We start from the raw sequence: 18,082 nt of genomic DNA on the forward strand, positions 1-18,082 counted from the left end.
CAGCAGTGTTTTATAGTTTTTATTATGGAGGTTATCTTCAAAATTTTAAAATTCACTCCTAAGCATTTTGTGATTTGCAAGTATTGTAAATAGAGGTTTCAAAATTTTGTTTTCCAGTAGTTGCTTCTTGTATATAAAAATACAATTGACTTTTTGTATATTGACTTTGAATTTAGTGATCTTGCTTAATTTACTTTATTAGTTCTTTTATTGGTTTGTAAATTTTTTAGGGTATTCTGTATAAACAACCATGCCATTTGTGACTAGAGAGTTTTACTTCTTTTCTGATCTTTAGGCCTCTTTTTTCTTTTCCTTATCTTATCACACCAGCTAGACTCTCCAATTAAGCAATGAATAGAATGGTGGGAGTGGACACCCTTGCCTTCTTCTGATCTTGAGGGAAAAGGTTCAGTATTTCATTATTAAGTATAATGATAGCTGTAATTTTTTTTTTTTTTTTTTTTTTTGTAAATGCCTATCATATTGAGGACTTAAAGCTTTACTTTGCTCTTGGTGAGCCAGAGCTACAGTCTGTTTAATTCCCAAATGGGAAACTCTTTCAGTGACATTTCTTTCTTTCAGATACCCATTCTCTTCCAAATCTGTCTACCTTTAGAGACTCTCAGTGTTTTCATACAGTTGTTGTGGACTAAACTTCTCACAGTCTACAATTTTGAACACTGGAAAAATTATATTAAAAAACTTCTTGGAGTTTGCCTCCCATGTGTGTTGTTCAGGGGTCAGAGATTTGAGCAAAATTTGTAGACTCAATTTGAGTCTCTCCTCTGTGGCTGTCTCCTTTCCTGGTTATATCCTTCAGTTTCCAGTGTCCTTTGATTCCTTATGCAAGTAAGACCAGATTTCTATCCAAATTCTAGCTGTCTTGTGTCTAGAAAGGCCTCCCAAATGGGAAACTCTTTCAGTGACATTTCTTTCTTTCAGATACCCATTCTCCTCCAAATCTGTCTACCTTTAGAGACTCTCAGTGTTTTCATACAGTTGTTTTTTAATATAATTTTTCCAGTGTTCAAAATTGTAGACTGTGAGAAGTTTAGTCCACTACAAAGGATTTTGACATTATCAAGCATAGAACATAAATATTTAAATAATGTGGTCAGAATAGTCCTTAAAGAGAATGTGCAATTTAAGCAAAGATTTGAAAGAAGAGAGGAATTTAGCCAAAATGACAGGTTTGTTTGTTTGTTTGTTTGTTTGTTTGTTGAAAAGCCTCCAGGAGAGGATAGCAGAAGTGGATTATGTTGAAGGAACAGTAAGTAGAGCAGGGATTGAGGAAGAGTGCTGTGATCAGACATGTGTTTCAAAAATATAACACCTGTTATTTTGTCAATAGATTGTATTGATGCAAATGTAGAAGCAGAAAATTAATTAGGAGGCTGTTCTAAGAATTCACAGGAAAGATAATGGCCACTCAAACCAGAGTGGTATCAACGGACGTGGTGAGAGAGTGAAGTGCTAGACATGTTATGAATGGAGAGCCAACAGATTTTCCAACTGATTGAATATTAAGTGTGAATGAAAGTGAGGTGTTCAGAAATACTTTAGGGTTTTTGTTTGTTCGTTTGTTTGTTTGTTTGGGGCAAGCGGCACAAAAGGATGAAATTGCCATCAGTGTCCCTTAGCTCCCATTCATAAGTGAGAGAGATAATTAAATAATGTGCTCAACTAACTGAACTAATATGTTAAGAATATTTTATAGTACTTCTGTGGGAGAGCGGAGGAGAAAACAGTATCATTTCAATTTGTGTGAAAGGAACAGGTGATAATGGATCAGTGTATTGAAGGACAGGATGTGAAAGAACAGGGAGGAAGGAATTTGTAATGGAAAAATAATCATGAGCAATAGCACAGAAATGCAAAAATTAATGCTAAGAGCTTGGGAATGGGACACAGTTTGTTGTGACTAAGTTAAAGATGTGTAATGGTGATGGTTGGAAAAGGAGTAGAGCACTTGAAGAGAGGAAATGATGGGGAAAAGATATAATCAAGCTAAAGAATATATTATTTACTATTCTAATGAGCTACACTTATCCAATAGGCATTAGTAAAGTGGAAAGAGGTACTCCTAAGCAGTAATATAAAAATCCCTGGGTAGAAAATAACCAGTAATTTGTTTCATTGTTTTTTTTTTTCCTGTTCCTTGTCGAAGGCAATTAAACATTACAAATAAATCACAAAAGTATGTGTTCAGTGTTGTTCTACAGTGTGTCCCTCAAGACATTCTCTGAGTTGTTCTTTTGCAGTGTTATGAATTTAATTAATTTGATGATTTTTTTTCTGGAGTGATTTAATGAATTCTCATGATCTTAAATAGAAGAGAACAACATACACTTACAAAATAAATGCCAGTTTTCCCATTCATTTGGGTAGGATATTGATGGTTAGTTTGTTTGCCAATGGATTATGAATAAAAAATGCTTTATAACCATTGTGAAAAAATTGATTCTCTTGAGTCTTATGATTATTTCTTCTCTTTCAATCATGGGTCCCATGGGTGAGACATCAAGAGGCTTTTAGTAGCAGTCAGTCAAAAGCATGCGATGTATTTAATTCTCTTACATAACAGAAGGTAGTATTGGTTGTAAAATGTTTGATGCTTTTTTTGGCTTGTTTTAGACACATTAGTTAATCTAGGAATAGTGTTATAGTTGGAGGCCTAGAAGAAACTATATTTCTTGGGATATTTTAGAATGATCAAATGTCTTGATTAGAAGAGATAGGAGGTCCTGTATAATTTTAATTTTTGAGCAGTATTTAAAATGCTTAATATTTATAGCTTTCTACATAATACAGAAGGAAACACTGGTTTTAGAGCAAAAAAATGTGGATTTGATTTATGGATCCTCCTCTTAGTAGTGGTTTGAGTTTGAGTCTCAAACTCTTTGAGCTTCATCTTTTAAATCGAGATGATAATACCTTTTCTATCTTAGCCTCAGTAACTGATGATCAGTGAGGAAACTGATGTGATGGCAACATGTACAAATTAAAGCACTATTTAAATGTAAGATATACTAATTCATATTATTGCCACATACTGTACCTTATAAAATAAAAGATACATCTCACCTGGCAAAGGATATATGTGAGATTTATCCATTGCTGAGCTAACATAGAGTTAATATAAAAATGACATCTAAATTGGTTTCATTGATTTTATGATGTTAACATTTTTAATTTTCTCATATAAGCTCTTTTATTTTTATATTAAATAACCAATTTATGAATAATCAGTTTTCATGTGTTCCCTACATCATATCTTTTGTATGTCCAAAACTTATCTAAGTAGCTCAAGACAAAATTTTTCTGAAGTGGTGATTTAAAGGTTAAGAAATATATAACAAGACAGATCTGTAATAATCAGTCTCTAGTACTTGCCTCCAAATTTTCAGATGCATACATTTCTTCTTCTTCTTCAGCTGTTGTGTGAGATGAATTATTTACAACTTAATGTTATTTTTAGTGAATGAAACAGTACAGACCAGTAGATGGGGAAATTCAGTGTCGCTCAGGCTTGTTGGTAAGAGAATGGCTCTCAAATATCTATAAAAGAGCCTTTGTTGAGTTCTTTCAATCAATGGCTCATCCATACATACATTAGCCAGTTTTGAACTTAGGAATGAACTAATTTAAGCCCTAGCTCAATAATGGAGATTTCAAATACAGTTGTTTATTTTTCCATTTACAAAGCTTTTGATTTTGTTTTAAAAAATACTCATAGCATGAACCTCCTGCATGAGTGATAGGTGTCTTAAAAATGAATCATCAAGGTCATCACCATCGCCATTATCATTATTATCATTATCCAGATTTTAAAAGGAACAACTATTTTTGTCCTCAATAATAAATTAAACACTTAATTTTTAAAAGTTTTACTAGAACCTATATAATCGTCTTCTAATTTCAAAGAAAACAAATGGAGTTCTTACTGTTAGAGCATTATAGAATGAGTACAGTTCTTGAAAGTGAGAAACTGTTGATTGGAAAGACTCAATTTCTATTTGAATATGGTTCACAGTACTACTTTTGTATATGTAAAAGACTTTGGTAGTCTAATAAAGGCAAATTGGATCTATTTAAAATAAGACGGCAGTAGTATCACTTTTAGAATATAAAAGATCTAAGATACAAGGCCTAAGTCTTTGAAAACAATTCGAACTTGATCTTTGATAATATTTTCGAAAATTATATCTGAATGGCATTCATTGTATAATGATCAAAGAAACTTTGATGTAGCAAATATACCTTTATTTTAACATTTTATACATGGGTTAATCATTGGATTTAGGGTAAGTGAAGCTATTTGCGTAGAGTGGTAAGAGCCTATTTGATATTTCTATACTTATTTTCAAAATGAGATGATTGACATCTCACATCTCATTTAATTATTTAATTACTCAAGTTATGTTCTTTTCCTTTCATATAGGAAACTATAATGACACCTTGGATTTCACTGTGCTAGTATTTAACGGAAATGTGTGTGTGTATGTGTGTGTTTTATATTTGCTTTTTTGTTCTGTCATTTGGGAGGAAGCTAGGCACTAATAATATGACAGATTAAGCCCTCTTAATCTGTAATGCTAGAAATATTTAATGGAAGCCTATTCATGAAAATATCTCATATAGTAAAAACATAGATTTAAATATGCAAACTTACTAAGGCAAAGACTTCACCTGGCTGTTCCCAGTTCTCATTGGTATTGTTTTATCTCACAAAGTTTTTCCCTCTCACTAGGCCAGCCACTTCTGGCCCTACACTTGCATATTCTCTTATAGTATATTCTCTTACAGCAGTTAATTACAGCCATTGGTCAAGAGCACTTTGGTTTACTGTTTTGGTGGCAAGAAAAGGAACAGAATAATTATTTTACACCTTTACTGAAGCTGAGTCATAAGTGAACTGGTTGTAGATCCTCAGATTTCATTTTTCAGAACTTCAAATAAAAAACAATTGTAAAATTAGACCAATTTCATTTACTTTTCAGACCATGTGGATGAGCGAACAGTTTGTAATGGAATTGCCCCTGAAAAAGATGTAGATGGATTTCATATTATCAATATTGGAAGACTGTGCCTTGATCAGCATTCTCTCATACCTGCCACTGCCAGTGCTGTTTGGGAAATAATCAAAAGAACAGGTTGGTAACTTGTAGTCTACAGGACATGGATGCTAACTGCCAAACCAAGCATTCGTGTGTAGTCTTGATAGAACCATCTCAGTCCCACTGAGTGAAAGAATGTGATAATCCATAAAACTTAATCTGTAGAAAGATATAAAGTTAGAGAACTCAAAGAATAATCCAAAATAAAATAAATTGAGGGTATATAAAACTGCTTTTACATGTTATAGGGAGTGAATTTTCTAAATAGTAGGTTTGCCTCCCTACTTTTAAACTAAAAACAATATATTTTTACGTACATTTTCCAAAATGTATTATATTTTCCCTTACTTTTAGAAAATGTGCTGAACTTATCTGAACCATCTCTAATGACCTAGGTTTTTAATATAAACATTTACCCTCGAATTGTGTTCTAGATGCCATCTGTAAAGCTCTCATGGACCCTAGAGATGTTTACCTCTACAGTAATTAACCCCATGTTGCCTTTTATATTGACGATTCTCCTGCCTCTGTCACTGTCACTTCCATTTCTAACAGCATTGTCTCCTTTCTAGTCTGCTGTTTTCTAACTGAAGGAGAAAATTTCCAGGGAAAGCAGATCCTAGAGTCATAGTCTCAGAATGTTAGTTCTTGGAAAAACCTTAATTCTAACTTCTTCTTATTACTTATGAAGAAACTATGCCCAAAAGAGGTAAACTGTGTTAAATCTGCAAGTTTTATCTTTCATACCCTTTAAGTCCCTAAGTTTAGTGCATCTCTCCAATGGAGTAAAGTGCATGAGCTTGGTGAAAAAATCTTTTCTTTTCCCCACTTCATTTTGACCCAGTTATGCTCAAAGCGTGATTGCCAGTTAAACTTGACATTGTTGTTCTTTGCTTACTTTGTAATTAGTGGTTAGTATATTTTAAGTCTCTGGACTTCTAACTCTTCATGTGAATCTCAATGTTTAAAAGAAATTTAATGGCAACTTGAAAATATTTGTGGTTTTTTAATGAGACATAGTCAGAGAGAAAATGACAAATTCATGAAGTGTAAAATGAAATATTTATAAATAATGAATGTGGATACATTATAGATAAGCTGTGCAGTAATTCAAATTTAATTAAAAGTTTTTAAAGAATGTTTCAGTTGGTTGTTCAAATTTTTAATTTGCTTCTTGTTGTTCATTCTTTATTTAAATTAAACTCTGTATTTTAAGGAATTGAAACATTTGGAAAAAATGTGGTTGTGGCTGGACGATCCAAGAATGTAGGGATGCCCATCGCCATGCTTTTACACACCGATGGAGAACACGAACGGCCTGGAGGTAAGTGGCGCCTTGGGAATTCTATATACTTTTACAATTTTCTTACTTCTTGAAATCATCAAACAAAATTGTTTGAAATTGTGAGTTAGTGTATTTGTAGGTATGCAAATAAAGGTATTCGTTATTTCTCATCTAATGACATGAACGCCTTGAAAGTGAATAAAAGAATTACTGGAAATATGTGGCCCTTTCGTTCCTATTTTTCCTTTTGGCTATGTATACTTTCTTTAAATCATTAGCAATATAGACCTTTAAAAAGATGGAAAACCACTTGATACATAAAATCACATGTTGATAGGCATCTGCCTGCTCATACACACACATACACATAATACCGACATAAATGTATATATATATTTCTTATTATTAACCTTGGTGAATTCAAGTTTCTTAATCTCAAATTTAAGATACTTGTTTTAGATCTGGGTTGACATAATGCATATGAAATGAAAAAGTTAGCTTGAGTATAATATATTACTTATTTAAAATGATGAATGATGAGAGCTTTGAGTATTACTTTTTCTTCCTGGACCTAAGGATTTAAGTATTGCCACAAATCAAAATGTGTATGTGGATCATAGTAAATTAGAGCCTGATAGTGCTCCAGGTAACTTTAAAAAGCCTTAGTTTTGAAGAGCTCTTTTGAAGAAAGGCCAAATCTGATGGGATGATCACAGTTTTCATGGTAACCATCTACAAAGTTATATTTCTGGTTTTACTATTCACTTATAACTGAAGTCTATTAGTGCTTACCTGTCTATTTCTTAGAGTATAATGAAGATATTGATTCATGTTTGCCTTTATGTAATAGTTTCTATGTTAATCAAGGTAAAACAACTGGGAAAGTTTACCTAAGTATACTATTTTTGTTAGAAAATTTTGACCAATAGCTAATAAGCAGTTTTTTTTTATTTTCAACATTTCATTTTCTTATCTCATCAATAACATAACAATAACATAGCTATGCAACTTGCACAATACTTTCTCATAAACTATCTTATTTCTTAATAATTCTGGCATATATTAATATTATTTGCACTTTGCAACTAAAAGAAGTATTTTAGAGACTTCAGGTGACTTACCCAAGGCCACACAAGGAAGCAGTGGATCAGAGCTGTGAGCTGGGTGCTGACGATACGGTCAGGAGGAGAGACTTGGAGTCAGGCCCCTCTCCCGCCAAGCCCTGTGTCTTTGATCTGTGTAAGCCTCTACTTCCTTCACCTGTAAAATGCCTATCATAGTAACATCTCCTTCACTGGATTATTGTGAAAATTAAATGAGATACAAATGTAAAGCACTAATTATAGTGCTTGACACAATAAGTTAAGTAAGCCCTTGGTACATGTGAACTGTGCCTATTACTATTATTTCCATTATTATGCTTAAGTTAATAATCTGTGGCCATACTAACCATAAAGTTTAGAGTAACATGATCCAAGGTTAATGATGTATTTTTCGCCTTCATTTGAATTTTTTTTTCTGGTGGGTTTTATGTTTGGTTTATTTTCGATCAAATCTAGCTTTATGATAATAATTTGCATAAATGTAGAACTTATAAAACCTGTAAAGTATTTGATTAAAAATATGACGTCATAATAGTCCAAATCATACTTTAGAATGTATTTTTTTCTTATAACAATATATTGCATTCTAATTTCTTGATGCATTTAAATTTTAAATTTATCTATAAAGTATCTAAGAAAGTTAATTTATCCTTTATTCATGAAATTTTAAATTAGACATCCCTATGTTGTAAAGCATATTAACTTTATAAATATTTTATGCTTTGTGTTATAAAATATTCTTACTTGAATGCATGATAAAAATGGAATTAGTTGTAGTACTGATTACTTCCAAGCCAGGTAGTTAAATTTACATTTATTATAACGGCACTTAAGTGCCGTTATAATTATAATACCTAAAAGGTAATAAATTATACTAAAAATGATGTTGGACAGTTTGTAACATGGGTGGTATTTAATCTCATGCATATTTAATAGGAGTATGTGACATATATGACTAATATAATGAATCGTTGAGAGCTGCTTACCAAAGATTTGGAGTCTGTGGGAAAGTTAATATTTCAAACATCCATGTCTGTTAGAACAGTAATTATGTATAATAACTACATGTGCGTTGTTAGTTAATAGAGATAATGAAATAGGATTAACTCGGCCAATTTATATCCATAGAACTTGTTCTGATGACACTCACAATGTTGAGCATTCAACTCACACTTTACCTCCTTGCCAGAAGGAATTGAGACCCTAATGATTCATTTGTGTCTTAAAGCTAAAGATAATTGCACTAGAAGAGAAATGGCTATGCTGTAGTTTCTTTTGATTAATATACATCTACACATGGCTAGCTTTTAGTCTTGATTATTTAGGATGTGGATCCCAGCTGTTTTGCAAGAAAGAGCTTCTTTTCATCCTTAAAAGGCTTGAAATATTTAGAGGACTGAGAATGTGCTCAAATCTTGAGGTTAAGGAGTAGTGCTAGTACTCAATACAGCAGCATACTGCAGGGTGATCACCTTCTGCTGAGGACATGTCATTGCAGAAGGCTCTGTAGAGGACATGGCGTTAGACCACTATGTAGTTTATACGGAGTAGGTTAGTGTGGTTCCTGTCCTCCAAGAGCTTAAAGTCTTGGTGGTGATGGCGGTAGGCATGACATACCAATATGAGTGGTTTATAACAAAATGCATATAATATTAATATCTTCTTCAGTATAACATCTGAGAGAGCACAGTGCCGCAAAATAAAATTTGGCATCCTTAAGCAAAATTCTGTTTGCTTGGGGAAGCCTCTGGTAATTGGGTACATAAAGAGACAGACAATGGAGAGTTTCTTCTCATGAGCCCTATGACTTAGGTTGTTCGAGTATCACCGTGACCACCTAGAGATCATGGTGCATTCTTTTAAATTCTTTGTATGTAGTAACCTATCTAGTTTCACCTTCTTTCAGTATGAAAACTGAATACCATTGGCTTTAGCACATCTTTATGTTTAGCTTTACCATGGGGAAGCAAAAGGGAAGTTCTGCAATTTCTCCAAAACAGTTTTTTTTTCCTTCGAGATAACAAAGTGTCATAATGACAAAGCATTATGATTATTAATTGTCACCAAGGGAATACAGAATCTAATTTTATTTCAAATTTTTTAGAAAATTAGCAAGTTCCTTCCTGCATATTTTTGTATTTTATATAGGACATCTCATCTAAATAGATCCCCTGAAATAGGCGCAACATGGAGTTCATGCACCTCCTTTAACTAAAAGCTTGTGGTGGTGTTGCAGTGGCATTGATGCTGAGACTTTTTTAAAAAGGGCCAGCAACCAATTGATTTTGCTTAGAGTCCTATGGGTCCAGGAATGTTCTTGATTTCATTCAGGCAATATGCATTCAGTATTTACTCTCTATAAAATGCTGGGGGGTACAGGGGTGAAAAAAGACTTAGTTCTCTGTTTCCAGAAGATGATAGTCTGCATCTTCCGGATTCATCTTTGGATGCTGTGTTTACTCAAAGCACTACTTCTGCGTTGTGTTCAGCTTTTCACTCAAGCTGCCTTTCTGCTGAAACTTTCTGTATATCAGGTATTTTTTAGTCAAGGAGCATCCTATCTAAATGAAAAACCACATAATATTTTGCCAGTGGGATGCTTTTTTTTTTTTGTGAAAATTGGTTTCAGTTGTTTGCCAGCCCAAGAGCATTATCTCCCACCTACAGGAGATGCCTTCAGGTAGTAATAAAGGAGTGGATGTCTGAGGCAACGCATCGTGTTGTGTGTGGCACGTGTGATTAAGCTCAGCTGAGTGCCAGGTGGGGCAAAGCACTCTTGGATTTCAAAGAGAGGAGCTAAATAGGAACGCCTCGGAATATAGGAATGGTACAAAGCAATCGTGACTGAGACTCAGCCTGGGCAATGGAGTGGAGTGGGATGTTTGTTGTCTCTGTGGAATGAACAGTTGTTAAAGTGGGGCAGGGAAGATGACAGGCATTTGGCTTCTGTGCCTCTCATCTCACTACTCCTAAATTAGAAGTCCTCATGATGAGATATTGGGTACTATGTTTTGTGATGCCTCCATGTCGATTACACTCTACCTAATTATAGCTTTGAGTTTGCATAGTAGAAAGAAATAGAAAAGAATAAAAACTCGTTCTAGTCTCGTTTTCTAAGCTGAAAATTCAGCCAGCTAGGATCTAGAAAGCACTGTCCTTGGAAAATACAGTCAAACAACTGGGTCTATTATACTCTTGAAACTAACATTAAACATTATTTAAAATGTAAAGTGAAATGCAAATATTTCTCTTTCTCTTTCATTTTCCCTCTTCCACCATGACCTTAGGTGCATTTATTGCCGGCGCAAATAATCCCTTTTTGATGTCTCTAAGCTTGATTGTTCAAGGCATCACTCATAAGGATATTGTGGTCTGCTCCAACCTACCTTTTCAGCCATTCCTCCTGTCACTCACTCCCTGGTACCTTAGGCATTAATTATCATTAAATCCATGGATATATTCTCATTGCTAACCACATTGCTTTTTATATACTGGTACTAAATATGTTTGGTGAATATTTGAGTATAAATTATACTTTCTATGACTAGTTCACTAATTTCATCCTGAGAGCTTTTGAGCAGGAAAAAAAAAAGGACTAGTTACCCAATTAAATGTCTTTAAGATGAAAAATAAACACATTCTCAGGATAAATAAAACATTTTCCGATATTAAGACCAAAAAGTAATTTCTCCTGAGGGTCCTTATAAGCCAGAAACTATGTATTGAACTGAGCAATATAACATGCTTTTAAATTTAATGAAATGGCCACGTTTTATAGAGCTACCTCTTTTATTATTAAGCATAGATTAAAGCTACCACTGGCATGCATTTCTCTTATTTCACTAGACATTTCTTTTCATTCTCTGTTTCTGGGTCATTCTCCTCCTTCCAACTTCTTAACAGTGGTTCTCCACCATAGCTGCCCACTAGAATCATCAGGAAGCTTTTAAAAATATAGCTACTTGAGCTCAACACAGAACAATTAAATCAGAACCTTTATAAGTTGGACTCGAGCATTAGTATTTTTAGAAAGCTCTATAGAAGATTCTAATGCGGTTAGGGTCGAGGCCGACTGCTCAAAACATTGGAATAAGCTCAGGCTTTACTTATTCCAGAGCCATTCCCTAGGGGATCTTTTCCGGCTCTATAGCTTAAATACCATCTGTATCCTTCCTGTATTCTAGACCAGGGGTCCCAATCCCTGGGCCATGGACCAGAATCTGTGGCCTGTTAGGAACCAAGCCACACAGCAGGTGAGCACTGGGCGAGCGAAGCTTCATCTGTATTTGCAGCCACTCCCCAGCGCTAGCATCTCTGCCTCAGCTCCACCTCACATTATCAGGCTTTAGGTTCTCATGGGTGTGCAGGTCCCTGGTGCCAAAAAGGTTGGGGACTGCTGCTCTAAACCCATTTAACTACTGTCCACTTGAGAGCTCCACTTTGATGGCCAATAGACATTTTAAAACTTACCATATACAAACCTTCACTCTTAATTTTATTTCCCTTAGTCTTTCCAAATCTTAGTGAGTGGCACCATCACTTCAACCAGTTGCTCAGGCTATCCTTGACTTCTTTATTTCTCACATATCCTATATCTTATCCATTAGCAATCTGTGTAAAATATACCCATGATCTCACCACCTCCACTAATAAGATACTAGTCCATTTAGCCATTATCTCTCACTTGGAATACTATAAAATTTATGAACTAGTTTCCCTGCATCCACCATTGTCCCATCTCCCATACACAGTCCATTTTCCATCTGGTGGGTCTCAATCATCCATGGTTTCCCATAACAGTCAGAACAACGTGACACCAGAATAAAATCCAGATTCCTTACTATGACATGAAGACCTTACATGAGCTGACCTGGGCTGCATCTCCTTACTCATTTTCTACTATTCTCACTCTCCATCACTGTCCTCCAGGCACAGCTGCCTTTTGCTTTCCTAGAACATGTCATACGTACTCATGTGCCAGGATCTTTGCACTTGGTTTTCCTTCTGTCTGGATGCTCTTATTTGAAGTTATTTACATAATTTATTTGCCCACTTTCTTCCAGTTTCTGTTCAAATGTTACCTCCTCAGGCTGTCTTTGACCACCTTATCAAAATAGCACCCATGTTATTATTCTCTCTACTCACTTACTCTGCACTCTTTTCTTCAGAGCACTTACTACTATATAAAATTTTATTATATTTGTATTTGCTCATTTGTATATTGTCTTTGTTGAATAAATATATACATGATTTTGATTCAATAATTTTTGCCCAAATCTTGGGGCAGATTTTTAAAATATCTAAAGACACTGGTGATTAGCATTCAGTCAGTCCTCCCTAATAGTCTTTCTCTCAAAGGAACTTTGAAGTTAATGTTTAAAAGGAGTGAGCTTGAAATAGTATTTGATTAGTTAAAAGTGAAATAAAAATCCTTAGATGCCATTCATCGAAGGTGTTTGGACATATAACTGAGGGACTGATAAACAGCAAATCAAACAGCCAGGTCTTGACCAGATACAAAGGCATTATTAGAGCCTGGCCTATTTTAAGTATGAACAGAAAGCTTAGATGTGAGTGCTCTGTAATGATATCTAAAATTATTTAAACAATTTAATTCAGAAAAAGCAGCTGAAATTGACATAGAAAATGTACAGTAAGTGGAGTTCAGAGCCAAGAGAGTACAGTGTTATTCTCAGACCCACCGAGTGCTGTTCCATTGATGAGTACTGAGTTTTCCTTCCTGTGATTTCCTCGATGATTTTTTCCATTTAAACCAGACCATGTTATGAGTTAGAGTATCGGGAATGACTTAGTTTTTCCTTATCCAGTGAAAGTGACAGGGCAAAACCCTGCATATGAGATTGCAGCTCCTAATGGTTTTGCCATTTTGTTTTTATCTGCTGATGTAGGTACAGCAGGTATTTGAAGATTTACCTCATGGAAAAGGAAGTTGAGCTTTAGCCTGTGTTGCTGTTAAAGATAGATCTATAATCATGGTAAAAATTGCAAAATGGTAGACTTTGGTTCTTATAATGAAGACATTTGTAACAGTCTGGGCTAAATAATATGCCCTTCTCCTGTTTTTATGGAAAATAATTTATCAGTGGGAAAGGATGGGAATAACATAGGGGGATTGAAGCAGAAGAAAAACAAATTTCTACTTACATCAAGAAATAGTCTTCTCTAAGAAGTTTAACTGCCCCTATGCTGTTCTCAGCTAGAATAGATATTAATGGTCTGTGTCAACACTGTAACTTATGCCTTCTTTTCTCATGGAACTTATCACACTGCATTATAATTCTGATTTACTTATCTGTTTTTCACATTAGAGTACAGAATTGTGTGTCTCCATATTTAGCATGGTTCTGGTATTATTTTTAGATTATTGAATAAACGAAGGTAGAGAATGACCTGGAAATGTCCAACTAAAGTAAACTTCTCATTTAGATAATTTCAACAACAACAACAATAACAAAAAAACCGATATTCTAAAATGAAGTATATTGTGTTGTTAGTTCTAGCTTTTTTTTAATAGAAAATATTATTTTCCTCAAGTTAGTTCTCTGTGTTAGCTGACAATTACTCTTTGCTACAATCTGCAATTTTGCATAAATTACAGAGGTCATGATAGCCTAGGAAACTGCCCAGGTGGCTCCCAGCAGACAATTCTTGATTGACTGTGGACTTTTACATAGTAAGAAGCATATCTTATCCAGCAGTTAGTTATTAAGTCCTAAGAGAACTCTTAAGATTTTAGGAGACAGATTCTAAGTCTTATATTTTTGCTATTGCTTACAAATATGATGTAAAGCATTGGGCAAAATGAAGTTGCTTGAGACACTGCTTATAAATTTGTTTTTTTTATCTGGGTCTTTGTAGTAGTTAGAAAAGTTAGGTCCTTGCCAGGGCTGTTATCATATGAGCAATAAGGATATAAAACTGAGTGTGGGAAAAAGTCATCTAGGGGTAAGAGAGATGCATTCTATGGAGTAGCTGCTGTAACTTGTTAGTGCTGGTTATCCCAGGAGAAAAACTGAGGAGTTAGAAAGGATTAGGGAAGCTAGCCAGAAGATTCATTGAAGAAAAGTAATGGGGCGCCAGAACTGAAAATAGGGATGACAAGAATTTTCTCAATGCCAAGTAGGACAGGTTAAATAAGAATATAGTTAGCAATTGTCAAAAGTTTAGACATAACAGAAGTAAAACCAATAAATCACTGAAGTAGTAATTAGTAAAAGTTTATTGTATACATACCAAAAAGACAGCTCTCAAAACATGAATAAGGTGCAAAGGTATATTGTTATAAAGTAGCTTATACAGTGAGAAACCAGTGACTGTTTATTTTTCACAGTGATTGGTTATAATATTAGAATTTTCTTAAATGATAGGGAATTCATCAATGGTTACCTCATATCAACCTTGAGAAACAGTTCAAGTTTTGCTTATCATTTCCAGAGGCATAACAAGGAATGATAGAGGTCAAGTTAGCCTTGTTAAATAAGCAAAATTAAGCTTTACTTGTATGAATAAACTGGTTTTGTCTACTTAGGGAATTTTCAAGGTTAGTCTCCATTTGTTTTTGATTTTAACACAGGTTGGCTAACTCTCAGGACCACAAACAGGCCTCAAGGAGCAAAGGCAGAAGAGTCTGAGGCATTGTTTGAATACATTTGCTTTTAAATCCCTTGGTTCACCTTTCTTTTGCTCTCATCATCTGGTCTACTGAATAGAGGCTGGAAGCCTTTCCATGGTTTGACATCACCATAACCAGAAACTGATCTAAATGTGATTTTGGTATTTCCCATGGGTTTCTCTAGCTAAACTTACTTAGGAGTAATAAGTTAACTAGATATTGTTGAATGGGAGTGGAAAGATCTAAAAGATCTTTCCATACCGATTGAAATTTATCTCAATATTTTTTCTTTTGTGTGACACACACACACACACACACACACACACACACACACCCACTGAATTATGTATCTCAATTCCTTGCTGGAAATCATCAGTACTGATGAAGTGAGAGTTTGGGGTTTCATTTGGTTTTGATTTTGTTTCTTGTGGGGATTTGGGAGGTTCTCATTTGGAACCAGAGAACACTTGAGTGGGTTGCTAATGTATAAGGAGACCTTTCTGAATAGAACTATACTAAGATAGAGGTGGGAGGATGCTTCACAACTTTGGTCCCTTGGGATGGTTCTAAACATTTACTCTACATTTGTTGATGGTTTATAGCAACTGTAAGAAAGAGAAAAAAATAAGGGAGGCTCATAGACTTTAAGTGGTATCATTAACTGAAATGAGAAAGGTATTTCTGGTTTTCTCTCATTATTCTTTCTTTTCAAGGTTTTCTTGTTATTGTCTTTTATTTTTTTCATATTAACTTTAGGATCAAATTATATCCATCCAAAAAATAAATACAATTTTTTTTATTGGAGTTATATTGAATTTGTAATGAACATAGAATTGTTATCCTTATGTTGTTGAGCCTTTTACCCAGGTACGTGATTTATCTTTCTACTCATGTTTTATATAAAGTATAGAATCAGACTTTTGCTTTGTGAGCCAATTTGAGAATATTATTCTTTTAAATAGATAACTTAGAAAAATTTATATTTATTATGATAAATATACATGGTATGAACTATCATATTTTCTGTTCTGTTTGTGTTTTTATAGTTTTTACTTATTTTTTACATTTTTTTATATGGTTCTTTTGATATTTAGGCAGATTTGTGGTTACTTTAATAATTATAACTTTATATACTACTCTTAGTTTTCTACTTCTTTATATGATATCTACTGATTTTATTCCGTGATTCCATTTTTGTCTCCTACATGATATTTGCCAAAAAAAATTATATTTGTAGTATGTTTACATTATACTTTTAAATATTTTTATACTTCTATTATTTGATTGGTTAGCTTTAAATATCTGTTGGTTCCAGTCATTCGATATTAGGCAATCAGCAAATTTTTCATCTTTGCCCTTTTCATTCTAATTTTGTTGCACCATTTTTACATAATCAGAGCAAATAGCATTTACATTTTGTCAGTCACCCCAATCCTCGCAAATTTTTTGTCTTAGTTTTGTAATTAAATATATTTAAAAACCTACAATAGTCCTGTTGCCAGTTTCTTCAGATATATTTTGATTTATTAAAGTTCATCTGTTAGCAAGCTCGTCAGGAAAAATTCATTGGAACAATATTTCCTGAGTTCTTTCAAAATTGTTTTCAACCTTTAATCTTGAAGGACAGTTTGACTGGATATAAAATTCTAGGCTCCCAGTTTTTTTCATGAGCCTCTTGTAGGTATTGCTCTGCTGTTTTCTGTAGTTAAATGTAAAAATCTGAATTTTTGCCTGGTTGCTCATAGGATTTTTTTTCATCTTTAAAATCCAGATATTTTACTGAAATGTGTCTCAGTGTTGACCATTATAGAATTTGTATGGAGCAGAGTTAATCTCTCATCTGTCTGCTTTTTTCCCCAATTTTTGTGACTTTAAATTTTTATTTTTAAAATTTTAGCATAATATTTGGTCATAATGTTCAAGTTTTTCATAACACCATTTTGCTGTTGTGTTTATTGATATGTTGGCAAATGCTTTAAAAAAATTTTTTTTGCTTTTCTTTTATTCTTGGGTCTGCCACTTTTTAAATGCATTCTTTTATTTACTTTTAAAAATTGCATATAGTAAAATTCACTCTTTTTGGTGTACAGTTCCATGAATGTAGACAAACATATACAGTCATGTAACTACCACTAGAATCTGGACAGTTCCGTGACCACTCAAAATTCCCCTGGGCCAATCCTTATATAGTATCATTTTATCAATGTGTTGTCAAATGCTTTTTTTGTTATTACTTATCATTGAATGAGTTGGATTCCTTGGGTCTGCTGTTTGCAGGATACTTCTGCTAGGGGTTGGACAGGAGGTGCTGGGCAGCCTTCAGATTTTTTCTTCACCACCTTCACAGAGTCAAACTGCTTCCTGTTTAAATGACTCCCCGGTCTGAGTCTTTGTATTACTACCTACTGTGAACTGTACTGGAGGGCTTCTTCTGCCTTTATTCTTATTTCCCTTGCTACAAATTTTTGCATTTCGACGTGAACCTTTCACCTGCAGGAAGTATATTTTTGCTCCCGGCCATCTTATTGTTCTCCACATTTCTTTGCTGCCTTTCTTCCTGTATAGCATCTACTAATTCAGCTGTTCTGGAGTAACTCTTACATATTTTCGGAGTCAGTGGAAAATATTTCTGCTAGTTTGCTAGAAATATAGATTGTTCAGTTTTTATTGTTGTATGTTATGCAAGAAGAGGAGATAGAAGATACTGTCTCACACAGCCATGTTCTTTCTTACTAAAGTCTTTCCTTTAAGCTCATCACTGCCTTTCTCTCTTCTTTCTTGGTTCACACTTAAACACTGGAATCCCTCAGGCTGCTAACCTCTCTTATGTATATGTCACTTCCTTAAAGCATGGATGAATACTTCGTATTATAGCCTATGCTTCCTCATCATTTCCTAAACACATAATTTCAAAATTGGTTTATTTTTTCCTGCCATTCTTTTG

At 34.1% G+C, this 18,082-nt stretch overlaps 1 protein-coding gene across 6 annotated transcripts in view; it reads left to right on the forward strand.

Annotated features, from left to right (window-relative positions):
* The window catches only part of MTHFD2L (methylenetetrahydrofolate dehydrogenase (NADP+ dependent) 2 like), a 115,882-nt gene that overhangs the window by 26,684 nt on the left and 71,116 nt on the right, over positions 1-18,082 (forward strand). For all 6 annotated transcript variants that reach the window (XM_039845451.1, XM_039845452.1, XM_039845448.1 and 3 more), the window contains 2 exons: positions 5,001-5,153; positions 6,334-6,441. In XM_039845451.1, the coding sequence (XP_039701385.1) occupies positions 5,001-5,153; positions 6,334-6,441 (261 nt within the window). The remainder of the gene's footprint in view (positions 1-5,000; positions 5,154-6,333; positions 6,442-18,082) is intronic.

This window comes from Pteropus medius, unplaced genomic scaffold, assembly GCF_902729225.1.
Source record: "Pteropus medius unplaced genomic scaffold, Ma_sr-lr_union100, whole genome shotgun sequence".
NCBI classification, from domain to species: Eukaryota; Metazoa; Chordata; class Mammalia; order Chiroptera; family Pteropodidae; genus Pteropus; species Pteropus medius.